The 15,806-nt window shown below is 37.0% G+C and overlaps 1 protein-coding gene across 1 annotated transcript; it reads right to left on the bottom strand.

Annotated features, from left to right (window-relative positions):
• Positions 1–440: 440 nt before the first annotated feature.
• Positions 441–15,203, bottom strand: si:ch1073-456m8.1 (leucine-rich repeat flightless-interacting protein 2). The gene is made up of 6 exons (XM_042733507.1): positions 14,983–15,203; positions 12,850–12,930; positions 12,106–12,141; positions 8,837–8,998; positions 8,613–8,696; positions 441–2,056 (listed from the first exon to the last, which is right to left on the bottom strand). The coding sequence occupies exons 1-6, from the start codon at positions 15,079–15,081 to the stop codon at positions 1,661–1,663; spliced, it is 858 nt and encodes a 285-aa protein (XP_042589441.1). The 5' UTR covers positions 15,082–15,203; the 3' UTR covers positions 441–1,660.
• Between the last annotated feature and the right edge of the window lie 603 nt (positions 15,204–15,806).

The raw sequence follows: 15,806 nt of genomic DNA on the forward strand, positions 1-15,806 counted from the left end.
GATATTATAACTGAATAAAAAATCTCTGAAGTACGACTGGGCCTGTAGAAATAGGGTGTGTGCAGTAGCAGTGTGGGTGTAAGAGCACACGAATCACCCGATACATCAACACAACCTGCTGCTGTACTCACACACTGCTGAGAGCACACAGACATGCAGCTACACGTCTGGAAAACACACAATACCACGCAGTGTGAAGTTTGAGATTGATACAATGCTTTAAACATTTTTTATAAAAATAGAGCATCATGGGAACAGTACACCCTAGTTCATCAGAAGTTAATGAATATTTGTAGTATTATGTTTCCATAAAGCTTCTGAACTAATTTTATTATTCAGTTGAACACACAGGTGTTACCTTTGTAAAGATTTAAAAATGACATCCATTCTGAGTATAAGATATTTAATATATATATATATATAAAACACACAAACATTGGTCCCATTTCACAAATCAGATTTATTTTATTTTTTTAATGAACCCCACTGTCTTCTTTTACCAGCTCCAGCATTTCAACGAACTATGCATTTCATAGGCTAATGAGCTCAAATATAAAAACTACTGAGCTTAGTAGTAAAGACATCTTGTGACGGATTGTCTGGAAGTCAAAACAAGCACTTTAGGATAAATAGTTACATTATTAGTAAGGAATCAGTAAGTTTTAGAAATTTCCTGAGAAGCAAAATCTTGTGGGGAAAAAAAACAAAAAACAAAATACTTTAGGATTCATCATTGTGATCTTAACAACAAAACATAACATTCACATATTTTTTTAAAAAAATAAAAAAAATTTAAAAAATTTGCCATATAAGGGTTTTTTTTTCTGGTTTAGAATTTGTCTCATAAAAGCTTTGAGGTGACCACTTCTACAAAATTAAGAATCTAAAGCATAAGATTTATAAATCCAGCCGTATTACGTAATGTAAATAAAAACACACCAATATAAAAAATACAGCATCAACAAAAACATCCCTTTCTTGTACATAACTCTTTAAAGTATTAAATCAACTAGTACAAGTAAAACAAAAAACAAGAGTCCATATGATCAACAGATGTTACTGTAACTTGATTTTCAATACAATATCAAAAATGACATTCCATTTTTTATGGATATGGCTGACATACTGATACAAAGTATCACCTTGTGTCCTGAACTGCTGGACAGCTCATGTTTAATAGCAGGGGGAACAGAAACATTACAAAGTCAAACACAAACACAGCTATAAAAAAATGACCAGCAGAAACAAAGTGCAGATTGCTTCTTTTCTAAATGAGTTTGTTGACTGAGGAGCATAACGAAGTAGTCTTCATTTTAACATTTGTGCAAAGGCTGTTTAAGTAAAGGTAACTTGGATAAAGTGAATGAATCAAGGTTCATCAGCACTTCATGAATAATTTTGTGCTGTCAAGCGATTAATCGAGAAATAAAATAAGTTTTTCTTTACATAATAAGTGTGTGTGTATATATTTCAGAAAAATATGTTATGTTTATATGTTAAATATATTTATGTAATATAAATGATATGAATATAAATGTATACATGTAATACTACATGTGTGTGTAGTAAATAATAAATCTACACAATACACACACATATATTATGTAAACAAAACCTTTTATTTCGGATGTGATTAATCGTTTTACAGAACTAGAATAATTTAAGAGAGAGCACAAGAATCTGAACTTTTAGAGAGGCCAGACTCGGAGTCATTCATCCCAACTCCTCCCTCTTCAGCCTCGCTGTCCAGCAGAGCTCCGTCCGGCTGCGTGTCTGGAGTGGACGGACTGGGCGAGAACTCGGACGGAGCGTCTTCATAGCCGCTGCTTTCGTCGTAATCATCTCCACCCTGAGCACCAGGCTTCTGACTGTGCAACACTGACGCACTCAGGGTCTGGCTGACCGCTGTCTTCAGCTGTAACAGCTGGCTCGTGCTCGGATCCACGGAGGTGCCTTCGCTGTGTGCGAGCGGATGTTCGTCTCGGTCCACTGATGTCCCCTCCAGGAGGCAGACGGGCCCCGCCGGCCTCGACTGAAGCGGCTCGCTGCTTCTTTCCTGCAGACGACACAAAACAATCTCGTCAAACATGCCGTTCGTGTGCTCGTTTTCAACTGTTCACTGTAAAAAAAAAATCTGTAAAATTTACAGTAAAAAAACGGCAGCTGTTTTTACCAGAATTTTACCGTAAAAAATATGGTAGCAGCATTTAAGGTTTCACGGTTTTAACTTAAATTTACAGTTAAATACCGTAATTTCATTAACTGATATAATGTTAATATACCAACCCGCTGAAGTACTGAAATCTGTTTTGTACCTTTGTAATACACTGCACCAAATATGATGATGAGAAAATCCCATGATGAACCAAAGCCTATCACAAGCAGCTTTTAAATATTAAAGGTGCTGTATGTAAGATTTTGACTCTACTAATGCATAAAAATACTATAATATGTTTGCAGATATTTAAGAAACATGCTAAGTTAACATACTTGTTTATCTTAACAACAATGCTACAGTCAGTTATTCTCCTTTGAAAATGTGCGTTCCAGGCCGGAATGTCGGTCTCTGTTTTGGTTTGTGAGACCCGCCCACTGCCAGTTTACTCAATTGTATTTTGGCGCCCCGGGTTGCCAGTTGGCGGAAAACACAGCGTATGTTATTTAATACATCGTCAAGTGTGCTCGTTCCTGTTTGTGTCGTCAATCTGGCAACCTCTGTGTGCGTCAAGTCTGAGGAGGAGGGACCGGGTGAAAAAAACCCTCTCCAATATTTTGAATTTGGACTGCAATACCTAGTTCAACCCCTCGGTGTCAATTCTACATACAGCACATTTAACATATTTAGAAGGTGTACAGTGCCATTTACACAAATACTAAACACCATCATGGTAACACACAACACTAAAGTAATGCAAATAAACATAATTTTAACAACATTAGATGTAACATACAACCCTAATGTACACAACTGATAAGAAAAAACTAAGAAGAAACATAGTTATTTTATTATATATAATACAGTATACTACTGTAAAATTACATGTAATGTCCAATACAGTTTTTCACCGTATATATTAGGGGAACTTACCATTAACCATTTAACAGTTTTTTTACTGTAGCATTTTACAGTCTTTTACCGTTAAATTCAAGGTCATTTTTATGGCAGCGGCTATTCGCACAAAGTGATAGATGCTATTTACACTCAGTGAAAATAGCAGTATTTTTTTAACGATATGCTATTTACACTAAGTGAAAATAGTTATAGATTCTATTTACACTATGCTAAAACAGCAAGATTTCCTGCTATTTATACTACTTATTGCAAATAATAGCAATTATCTGCACCTCAGTAATGTAGTACATTCTAAAACAGTACGCAATAATAATGTATGGAGTGTAAATTATTAAATGGATACCAACTTATTGGACAATAAAGCCCACCCTACACCTACCCTTACCCTACCCGATGCTTTATTTTCAACTTTTTGATTATTTCCTTCATTTTTATTGAAAATAAATGCCTTTCCGATGCAAAAAAGTTCGGTAAAAGGTGGGGGTTGGGTCGATTGCGTCAAAAGGCACACGGCTTACCATCTACGCCACTGAAACTGATGTTGGACAAGCATCTTTTTTCAGTGTTAACTATCCCAATCAGACATTGACGGGCAGAGTTAGTGTAAATAAATACTCTGATTTTTTATATGTGCTGATCACTTCACAGGATTGAGAACAGCCGGTTATTATTAGGGCTGTCAAATTAAAATCTGAACTAAGCAAGTCACTGAATTAAAGATAAATAATAATATTGCAGATGCAAGTGCAAAAACCTGTGCATTTGAGTTTTAGGCATGTCAGGAGGCCCTGGACATGATGATGACGCAGCTGACACAGTGTGTTTTTGTTAGTTCAGTTCATTAGATGTGGCACTGCTGCGTTGTTTATTTGAAAAGTGGACTTTTTGGAGGACTATAAAGGTAGGAATAAATAGCTTTAACTTATAAGGATGTGACGTGACCCGAAGACTCGTGAAGTGAACTAACCAGTGTTAATTTCGTTAACGAAGACGACGACGAAAAATATTCGTTAACGAACATTTTTTCTGTGACGAAGACGAGACGTTGACGAGCTAAAAATAATATCTGATGACGAAATTATGACGAAATTTTATGCCGCGTTTTCGTTAACTAGACGAGACTGGACTATAATGTTATTTGAGGACTACCAGACATTCAAAATGCATCCTATAGGCTTTTGTCTTTCAAAATGTGCGTCCCTGTCATTGGATTGCGATCAGATAAGGGGCATTTGCATATCTAGTCAGTATAGCAGCCGCAGTGGATGGATAGACTACAAAAACGCGAACTAGCGTTCTGAAACAATGGCCTCAGCACCCGAAGGGGTATGGATAAGGTAACCAGACGTCCCGTTTTTTTTTCCCGGGAGTCACAATTCGTTGTCGATTAATTTAAAGTTAGTGAAGGCGGGATAGGCGGAATCACGCTGATAGAAGTGTTCTCTCTGTCGCGTGCGCGCACGCTCCACTTCCTCAGTTCTCATAAACAGCGCGCGATCAGTTCTCAGCGCTCAAATACACACACAGCAGTCCAAATGTTTATCGTGTAGAGTATCTCACGTAAATACAGTAGGTTATGGATTAAGTGAACGTGAACAGGTGGGTGAAAACTGAACGTGTGTCAGTATTTAATGCATGCCTTCCGTCTTAAAAGGACAGCATTCCAAATTAAATACCTATCTGTCATTAATGTTAACCAACAAAAGATGTTAAATAAATGTATACATGTGAAGTAAAACCTACAGATATCTGAAAAATGAGTTTAATTTGTATCTCTATTGTATTTGTCTTATTGTGCTTCTTTAAATATATATATATATATACATATACATATATATATACTATTTTTACAAGTTGCTCCTTTTTCACTTAAAGAGAAAGTTCACCCAAAAATGAAAACTGTCATAATTTATTCAAGATTTTCCAAATTCAGTCCTTGATTCAAATTTCTCATAAGCTTAATTGATTTGGTCTAAAGAGAGAAGAATTAATGATTATTTTAATTTGAAAACTACATATAAAATTGCTACCAAAATAAATTCTGATAACTACAGTTTGGCTAAAACTATTGACTAAAAGTAGTGACTAAAAGTTGACTAAAATGCAATGACTTTTCGTCGACTAAAACTAGACTAAAACTATGAAAGACTCAAATGACTAAAATGTGACTAAGACTATTAAGCATTTTCGTCTCAAGACTAAGACTAAGACTAAATCAAAAACGCCTGCCAAAATTAACACTGGAACTAACAGACTCTAAGCAATGAATTAATATGTTTCCGTTTCGTAGAATTTGGTCTTGGTTAAATTACAGTTTTAATTTCTTTGAAATGTGACCAATAGCTGTTTCCATCCAAAGATTCAATTAAACTAATGCGCAAAACTGGAATATCGTATAAAACATCTGCGAATAAAGCACCGTTTGCATCCAACGAGTCAAAGAGAACAAAATCGTTACTTCCTGGTAAACTGGCACTATATATCACTAAGAAAACTAGGAGAAGCCACTGAATATAATAGTTTTCATGTATGATAAATGACTTGCACCTCAGAGCGAGCAGATGTAACACAATAAATGCAATCATTGCTTTCGGAGGTAGATGCTGCTGTTTGGGAACACAGTCGTATAAGACAATTATACAGAAATACTTTGACGACAGACTTTCCTCAGGCATTTCAGAACGACCATAACAGTGTATAGATGCTGTGAACGAGATCAGTCCACTGCTAGTCAAGTTATCCCGTCTCATAGCACAAACTCACATGACTTTTTCAATGCACATGGAGGAATTTATTCTGTAAATGTGTTTCCATTGTAGTTTATGCACATTTTTTCTTACCGGATAAAAAGTTTATCCTACTCAAATGTGCACATACGTTTTTTTAAGTGCATTTTTAGAATTTATGCGCATCTTGGCGTTTCCATCCAGCGGTTTTTTGTTTTTTATGCAATAGTCCAAAATGTGCATAAAAATAGGTGGATGAAAACACAGCTAATGTTTGCTTAAGTAGATGCATTGAGAAATTTTCTTTTTTAATTGGGGAATTTTAACTAAATTCTCAGACTGGCCAACCAATTAGAGTGTTTTTTGTTTGTTTGTTTGTTTTTTTCAGTTAGCCATTCAAATAGTTTCTTTGCATTTTAATTCTCTCCAAACTGGCTCTGTTTGTGAGATGAGGAAAACGCCTCCCTACTATAATGAGAGATGTGTAAATTCTCTGCGTCTGTCTCTCTCTACAAACAATGAAGCTGAGTTTAGTTACTTAAAAACAGCGATTTTACGCCCCCATAGCTGAGTAATATAATGTAGCGATTCAGTATCGATTAATAAGTGTGGCAGCGCTGACAGTTTATGAGCTTCTGAATGTTACTTTTTGCACAGCGCGATCTCAGATCTCTGTGTGCGAGTGGTGTGTGTGCGCGCATCAATTAATACATCAATATAGAATGGTGATTAAAACGGTTTTAACGCATTGGCCTCGTCACACACACACATACAGTGGTGTTCAGTACGGTCACACTGTCTGTTACGGTCTGTTATTCAAAAAACTTTTGAAAAGTTTAAAGAACATTTTATGAAAAAATCTTCAGAAACTATTTGCATGAAAATCAAATAGGCCTATTGTTTTTTTTTGTTTTGTTTTTTATCGTACCATTTAAAAATGTGTATGTTCTGTACAAAGCATTAATGCATTCTGTATAATACAGAGTTTGGGGGGGGGTGTTAGCACAGTGGTTAATCTGAAAAATAAAAAATGGCACGTCATGCCAAAAAGGTTGCCGACCCCTGGTCTAAGCGTTTCTATATTCATTTTGTTCAGCTACAGCAATGCCTTTGTCCATATAAGGGATTTCCTGGAGGTCATCAGTTCTAGTACTTCTGTGATGCTTATGTGGATTGTCTGCACGAGTGCGCCCTCCGAGTTCCGAATAAAACAGACATTGCATGTGTTTATAGCACTAAATAATGGCCGGTCCATAAAAATAATACTTCTCTGAAAATAAATTTGAAGTAGACATGTTTTTCTACAGTTTACAGAAGTTTACTATAAGCTTTAACTAAAGTGTACTGATTTATTGATTTTTTTTTATAGCATTTTAAATCACAGATCGCAAAATGTGCCAAGCCATCAGAACCAAACTGAAAACTGTGGTTAAAAACAGGGGTATTTATTGAAGTGGGGGCTAACTGTATTGTTGTATCACTACTGTTTACTCTAAAATACTGTATAACAGTAATCTGTGTGACTGAGTGCAGACCCTGAGTTCTAGCCTTTGGAAAATATTTAACATTAAAGCTTACACTCTGCACATTGTGTAAACCCAAACTTCCCCTCATTTATTTGAAGCACGCGATTGGTAGTCTGTTGCTAAGCATTTAGCCGTACCCTCCTACACAACATTATTTCACAATGCACTGTTTGAGCAGCGGGGTTAACAGTTAACCTGCTTTCAGGATGAGTCTGTTGTTCTGTGTCTACATTATACATCACACTGTCTGTTAAAGCGCTTGTCTTCTCATATTACTGATGCACCTCCACCACAAAGCATGTCCTTACAATTTGAATAATTAGAATATTATTATTATTTAAGTAGGATATTCTCATGTAGGTTTTCAGCCACTCTGACAGCCTAAGGGCTAAATCATCTCTGGTTAAGATCAGGGATACAAGAGTAGTGTTCACTTATTATCACTTACTAACAAGTAAGCTCTGTTAGATACCAGATCACCACCCAGAGTCCTTTCTCATCATCACCAATAAACAGGTGTCTGATGATTCAATCTCCTCAAAACTAAACTATAATTAACAAGTGATTTCCTACATAGCTGTGCTGGTTTCATGTCTAGCGTATCACTCTCCACTTTATTTTGCTCACAGAATAGAATAATTGCAACTGAAATCTAAAGTACTGTGCAAAAGCCTTAAGCAACTATAGTATTTTCACCAGATAAAAATGGTTTTAAGTTATTTCTTTTTCTGCTGTAGTGTGTCAGTAGGAAATATCAGTTTTGCAAACATTCATTTGGCCATTAATTGTAATAATGCAGTGAGATGTTTGTGCTGCACACAGAGATGTGATCTGGAGTCACATGAAGAAACAGAACAAACTGAGACAGACTCAATCCAGAAGAACTGTGGCAGCGTCTCCAAGACTTTTGCAAGTTCTGTACATCTCATGTCCATTTATTTGTTTATTTGGAAACAAACCTTTTAAGTCAATCAAAGACCCTTCCACTCCACACTTGTCTCCTTTGTTAGGGTTTAAATTGACTTCATTATCCCTTACTTACAACTGAGCACTGGTAAAAACACATCCTCCAGAAGCTCAAGCCTCTTTCATACACCAGAACATTTCCAGGCACATGATAAATTATTAAAAAAACATAAATGAAACAGCAAGGAAGTGAACACGCTCGCTGCTCTCCAAATACGGTTATGTAAGCAGACAGAAACGCCAGCCTGTCTCTCCTCTGGCTTTACGCTGCAGTTTCTGTTTGTTTGTAAATGTGATTACGAAAGCTTAGTCTTCCCTCACCTCTCTTAACCTCTCCAGCTCCTGCTTTAATGAGGCAAGCATGTCCTCCGACTTCCTCCTCATCTCTCGTTCTCGCTCCAGCTCCTGCGGTCAAAAGCACAGCGAGTCAAACAGAAGGACGAGAAGTCCATGCAATGAATCCATTACGCAGTCAAAAGTAATCTTCCACAGACGTTTTCTCGCTCAGGTCTGAAACAGACCTCTATGGTTTACATCAGTCTCACCATGGTGAGATTGTGATTGTCTCTCTGGGCCTCAGCGAGCATCTCCTCCGTGCCCTCGAGGACGTCCTGAAGACAGTCCACCTGGAACAGAAGAGCCTCCTGCTGCAGCTCCAGGGTCCGCACCTCCTGCAGACAGTCCTCGTAGCTCGCTCTCAGCTCCGTCTGCACAGGGGAACAGAACACCCTCAAAACAAGCACCTCAGCCCTTACAAACACTAACCAGGGTTTTACTACAAATAAAACCAAAAAACCATGGTTACTGTACTTACACCATGGTAGCCACAAATTAACCATGGTTTTGCAGCACTAACCATAGTTTAACCATGCTATTTGAGGAGAAACTGTGGTTATACAAATGGTAATCTATACGCCCAAAAAAAACATGGTTGCTTTTACTGTCATAAAACCATGGTTCATTTTTGTAAGGGAGAGTTTGTAAGGTAGAGAGTCAGGATATTTTAACAACATGCTGATCATGGTAGAAACAATCACATTAGAAACATGCTACAAACATGCTAGTCCTGATAGCCACATAGTAGTAACATGCTGATCATGCTAAAACATGCTACCAGCATGCTATTCATGCCATAAAAATGTTAGCAACATAAAACATGCTAGCAACATGTTATCGACATCTGTCTATCTAAATTTACAAACTTCAAGCTTCTACAACTGCTTTAATCTTTCCGGCTAGACTTTCTCAAGGCAACCTAGAGTTTTAAAAGTTTATTTATTAGAGTTTCAATCTTTTAAAGGGGTGATATGAAGCGATTTAAATTTTTCCTTTCTCTTTGGAGTGTTACAAAGTCTTGGTGCATAAAGAAGATCTGTAAAGTTGCAAAGACTAAAGTCTCTAGGGCTGGGTGATATATCTAACGATATGATCATGCGCATCTAGTGAGTAAATCTGGTTCCTTGTTTACCGCTAAATCGCCATCACCTGCTTTCAAATGGTGCGGCATTTAATAGACAGAGCCGTAGATCACTGACAAGCTACGCAATATCGCGTTGATTATCGAAGGCGATACATCTTCGATAATCAACGCGATATTGCGTACCTTGTCAGTGATCTACGGCTCTGTCTATTAAATGCCGCTCCATTTGAAAGCAGGTGATGCCGATTTAGCGGTAAACAAGGAACCAGATTTACTCACTAAATGCGCATGATCATATCGTTAGATATATCACCCAGCCCTAAAAGTCTCAAATCCAAAGAGATATTCTTTATTAAAGTTAAGAGTCAACCACACCATCCTGAAACAGCTCGTTCTAACACGCCCCACATCTCTACGTCACTATGTGGGAAGATTTGCAAAACACCGCCCAAATGTTCACGCAAAGAAAGAAGGCGTAACTTTTATTCTCGCTGTTGCCGCCGGCGTCATGTTGCGGAGACACTGTGTGTTTCGTTGTGAAAGTGAAACTACTTTGTTTGGTTTTCCAAAAGAGGACACAACTAGAAATCAGTGGTTAAGTTGTATTTACAACACTGGTCCAGAACAGTTCAACCCCAATATTCAGATGTGTGCAGCGCATTTTATGGAGGACAAGGACTGTTTCCTGAGAGAGTAGCCTACAATGCCGGTATCTGTTTCTATAAAGTGGGGCAATAACAACTTTGCAAGGATAGTCTGGTGCTTCTGTTCTGACTCACAGCCTGTAAGTACGTTTTCATATTTAAAGAATTTGCCACTGATGATTCAAACACGAGTTTTGAGCAGTGTAGAGCAGCGCTTGTTGTTCGTTGTTTCTCCGATCACAAATGCAGACATGGTTTTATGTTTACGCAGCGAGATACGCAAGCAACGCGTAAAAAGACAGTGTAAGTCATTATAATCAGTAATTACTGTATGTAAATAATCAGAACTTTTTGAAATTGAAATGAAATTATGTATAATCAGTAAAAATGCCTCATTTGTAAAGGGTTTTATTAGTTTTGTCTGGTCGTGCCGGGACACACATCACAGTATGGTGAGGGGCGTAACATTTCCGTCACACGCTTGAGGTATTCAGCCAATCACAACGCACTGGATAGCTGGCCAATCAGAGCACACCTCACTTTTCAGACAGATGAGCTTTGTAAAAATCAACACGTTTCAGAAGGCGGGGCACCGAGGAGAAACAATAATGTACAGTATGTGGAAAATAATGTGTTTTTTGAACCTTAAACCACATAAACACATTGCATTACACCAAATACACAAAATAATGTTATTTTAGCAACGTCATATGACCCCTTTAAAGTTCATATGAAAATCTAGCCCTTAATACATTTAAACGCATACTTTATAAATGATCATGTTGCTATTTTCATTTGAAAATATTTAATATAAAACATATAGGCCTATTACAGTGCATGTGGCATACCATACAGTCATTCACAGAGCTGATTAAAGACAGTGACAGACAGCACTCAATCATTTTAACTAAATATCAGAGTGACTTAGTATTAAATATTGTTGTGTATTAAATAATGACCCAGATCATGAAATACGTTTATTAGCCTTAGAGTAAGAGAAGCACAACTCTGGAAATGAGAGCATCCGAGGACCATTTGAATGCTATGTATATTTATTTTAAATACTTTTAATGTTCTTTAATGTTATCCATAGTATTTTTTTTATGTATCAGTTCAGGCACCGGTACTGTTTTAAAAGTATCGATTTGGCACCGGTATAGTAAAAAAAAACAATTGATACCCAACCCTACACAAGAGCAGTCCATTCAGATATGAAGAAGCTGCCATGACTGCATGTTAAACCATCACACACACCTCACTTTACCAGACGTTTAGGGATGGACAACAGGCTATGCATCAAATATCTTTAGATTTATTGTCACAGACCTTGAAACTCTGGCAAGTTCTTTAATCATTATAATATACTTTTTTTTATAGAGTAAGAAATTATATCAATTTATATAATAAAATGAACAGGACAAAAGCTCAGTCTGGTTTAATGACTTTAGCAGTCATGTGCTCGTGAGGAGAGGCTCATGCGTAACGATGATTTGCTCATCTACACGAAGCCTGGAGACACACCTGTTTATGACTCACTCAGACTCACCTTCCATGAGTCACATCTCCCTCATCCCCTCCACACCTGCTCCTCAAACAGACTTCATGTGTCTCAACACACTTGAGGACTCGTTACGCTGTAGTACTGACCTTTACTGCATGCATCACATGTCACTGCCACTTTTATGAAACAGCAGCTCATGTAATTCATAGCAGTAATCATCAAATCTGGTAGAAAAGGTGAAAAACTTACCATTTCTACGTTTTCAGTAAGTAGATCATCTTCACTTAAAAGAAAAAAAGGACAAATGTTCATTGCTATACAAAACAAACCAATGTTTAAAATCATGAAACTAATGAGTACATCCTTATCAGCAAATACAGTTCTGTAAGAGAGACTTAAAGGAATGGATTTGGAGAAATGTGTCATTGCTCAGCTAATAAATTATATATATATATATATATATATATATATATATATATATATATATATATATATATATGTGTGTGTGTGTGTGTGTGTGTAACAACACATATAATAACAATCCAAAACTATATTTTCCTGTGACTTTTTCACTGGAGGAAGTGTTATTATGGATTATGGACTCTATGTATTTTAGTTAAAACGTCTTAAAACTGGATTAGTTTCATCTTCTGTCTTCTCCAGATGTTAACTGATGGACTGGAGTGCTGTGGATTATTGTGATGTTTTTATCAGCTGTTTGGACTCTCATTCTGACGGCACCCATTCACTGCAGAGCATCCATTGCTGAGACACTGATGCAGTGCTACATTTCTACAAACCTGATGAAGAAACAAACTCATCCTGATCTTGGATAGCCGGAGGATGAGCATATTTTCAGCTAATTTTCATTTCTGGCTGAACTGTTCCTCTAAGCACACTGGAAGAGTGATGTTCTGCTCTGCTGTAATTCACTTTCAATTCAATTCACCGCCTGAAAGCAAACGCTTAAGCTGCAGTCATCACAATACTCACATGGCTTTCTTGTCTTTGTCCTCTTTTTAATGATCCATATCTGCTATCGCTGCGTGACAGGTGTCTGCTCGATTCTTCTGCCTGCAGGACAAAAACAACAATTACGTTACTGATTACAGAATTAAAACAACAGAGAAATGTCATTTCCATTATTTGTCACACGATGTAAATGTGTGACTCTGAAGTGTGTTCTAATGGCAAATATATGCAAATAGTTAAAAATGCATTATTTTATAATAATATAATTCTTTCTTTTGGGCAAGAAAATCCCAATGTCATGTGACTAGATTTGAAATCGTCTTCCAGTACATGAACTTAAAACCTCACAATCCTCTCCTCTGAATTCACACACATTCTCTCTCTCGGTCTAAACATCATGTGAGGATTCAGACCCGTCAGTGCTGGTGTATATAAACCACCGTGAGTGCACTGAGCAACAGTCATTCAGATAAACTCCCTCACACACACACTGATATCATCTCAGGAGTTATAAATACTGTGAGAGAATTAACCTGAGCTAGTCGACAAAAGTGAGCTGTGAGAGGTGTTTCTTTTTCAATTAAACTGTTATGAACTTTTAAAAACAGTTGTGTGTGTGTGTGTGTGTGTGTGTGTGATTTATATTGATTATGCAAAGAAGTTACCTAATCACAGCAGCAGGTGAAGTATTAAAAGTGACCCGTCCCTTTAAACTGAGTCAGTCTTTTATTTATAAATTAAGACAATTGTGATGTAAAAATAAAAAAATAAATTCCTACTAACAGTATAAGTGCACCTCAGGAAACTTTACAAAAATGCAGTCTTTTCTTCATTCCCTTAAATCCTTTAATATCTGGGTAACACTTCAGTTTTGAGACCAATCCTGACCAGTTGCTTATTAGCATGCATATTACTAGCATATGACTGGCTGTTTATTAGTACATATAAAGCACATATGCCTTATTCTGCATGATCATATTCTACATACATTAATCCACCCCATACCTAAACTCAACCACTACCTTACTAACTATTAATAAGCAGCAAATTAGGAGTTTATTGAGGCAAAAGTCCTAGTTAATAGTAAGAATTAGAATAGACCACCAGCCCACAGCAAACGTTGCATTATATCATATAACTTACATCTATAAAGATTTTTTTTTTTCATTTTTAAGTTATTTTTCTCTTCACTAATTTAGTTTTATTACATTTCAAAGCAAAAATATTAAAGCAAAAATTATAAATTAGACATGAAGATATGCTTCAGCATGTATTTTCCATATGCTCTTGTGATATGGCATGGAGAGTTCATCATTTAGTTCAGGTTTCTCTGCTTTAAATAACAAGAACCATTACATTTGTATATTTAAAAAATCCCCCTAACATTACCCACCCCATAAAAATGCTGATGCATGACTTATGTTTACACTAGATCACAGGTGAACTTTTTAATGTTTTATTTCAGGACTGTAGGTGATTTGTAAAAGATGCTGAAATCCCAATGAAAGCTTGCACAAACACACAATCACTACCCTCGTGGCGGGTTTATATAATATTGCATTATTTCGGGAAAAGGCTGCTGACAACACAATATCATGTGATTGCGCACGGGCTGACGTCAGTGAGCTATATTTGAGTTTTTCTCTATCAAATAACTGAGCAAAGCAGGGCTTTTACGTCAAAACGACACTATAAGATTGTAACATTGGCTTTCAGTAAAGTCAGTAAATCGACAAGATAAACATGGACAGCTCAGATAAATCCTATTGTTGTATCACGACTGCGTTTGAAAAACAAAAACATCTTAAAATCATCTTCACGCCGTGTTTCCTCGCGAGATTCAGCATCACCGGAGGGTGTGCTCTGATCAAATAACACGACGCCCTGATTCATGAAGAATTACAGTAAAACTGTTACTAATAATCACGTAAATGTTCGGGGGGGTATTAAAGATGTGTGTTTTCATCATTATCTGTCACATCCTGATGCTACAGTCAGAGAAACCTGAAGAGTCGAGCGTTATGTAACATTATTATTCTCAAGCTATCGAGGCTCTGTATTTTGTAACAGCTCGTGTAATCCAGCTGACACGAACATCAGAGATCAGAAACCGTCTGGAGTCACGACAAAGGAAAGGAGATGTGCTCGACTCACGTCTCTGATAATGTGTCTTAGAGACTCCTCTTCGCTCATTCCTCGAGACAGCGTCCGTCTCCTCAGCGAACCCACTTTCTCAAGGCTGCCTGAATGCATCTTCCCGCGTGTAAAGATCTTCTAGTGTCCAGAGAAAGTGTCGGAGGAGACCGTGTCTTCAAGTGTTTCTCAACCGGAGCAGAAGTGTTGTTGTTTAGGGTGGGTTCTGTTGTGCTGTGGGCGGGGCGTGGAGGCTCTCGAGTGGGCGGGGCGTGGAGACTCTCGAGTGGGCGGGTCTATTTCGCCATCGAGTTTCGTTCTGTGTGAGTTTATCTACGAACGCCTGGATCCTCTGGAACGACCTCAGCTCCAAAATCAAATCGCTGAGGGTGCTTCTTAAATTAGTGAGGGTGCTCTGACTTGAATATAGTATATACACTACCAAACAAAAGTTTTTGAATAGTAAGATTTTTTTTTTTTCAAAGAAGTCTCTTCTGCTCACCAAGCCTGCATGTATTTGATCCAAAGTACAGCAAAAACAGTAAAAATGTGAAATATTTTTACTATATAAAATAACTGTTTTCTATTTGAACATATTTTAAAATCTAATTTATTCCTGTGATTTCAAAGCTGAATTTTAGCATCATTACTCCAGTCACACGATCCTTCAGAAATCATTCTAATATGCTAATTTGCTGCTCAAAAACATTTATTATTATTATTATATTTATGTTGAAAACAGCTGAGTAGAATTTTTCAGGTTTCTTTGATAAATAAAAGAACAGCATTAATCTGAAATTGATAAATGTATTTATAATCACTTTTGACCAATTTAAAGCATCCTT

This window comes from Cyprinus carpio, chromosome B11, assembly GCF_018340385.1.
Source record: "Cyprinus carpio isolate SPL01 chromosome B11, ASM1834038v1, whole genome shotgun sequence".
NCBI classification, from domain to species: Eukaryota; Metazoa; Chordata; class Actinopteri; order Cypriniformes; family Cyprinidae; genus Cyprinus; species Cyprinus carpio.

Coding starts and splice junctions, on each gene's coding strand:
- si:ch1073-456m8.1 (XM_042733507.1), bottom strand. CDS start 15,081: ATGCATTCAGGCAGCCTTGAGAAAGTGGGTTCGCTGAGGAGACGGACG. Junction 12,931..14,982: donor TAAGACACATTATCAGAGAC/GTGAGTCGAGCA, acceptor TTTGTCCTGCAG/GCAGAAGAATCGAGCAGACA. Junction 8,697..8,836: donor ACAATCACAATCTCACCATG/GTGAGACTGATG, acceptor TTTTGACCGCAG/GAGCTGGAGCGAGAACGAGA.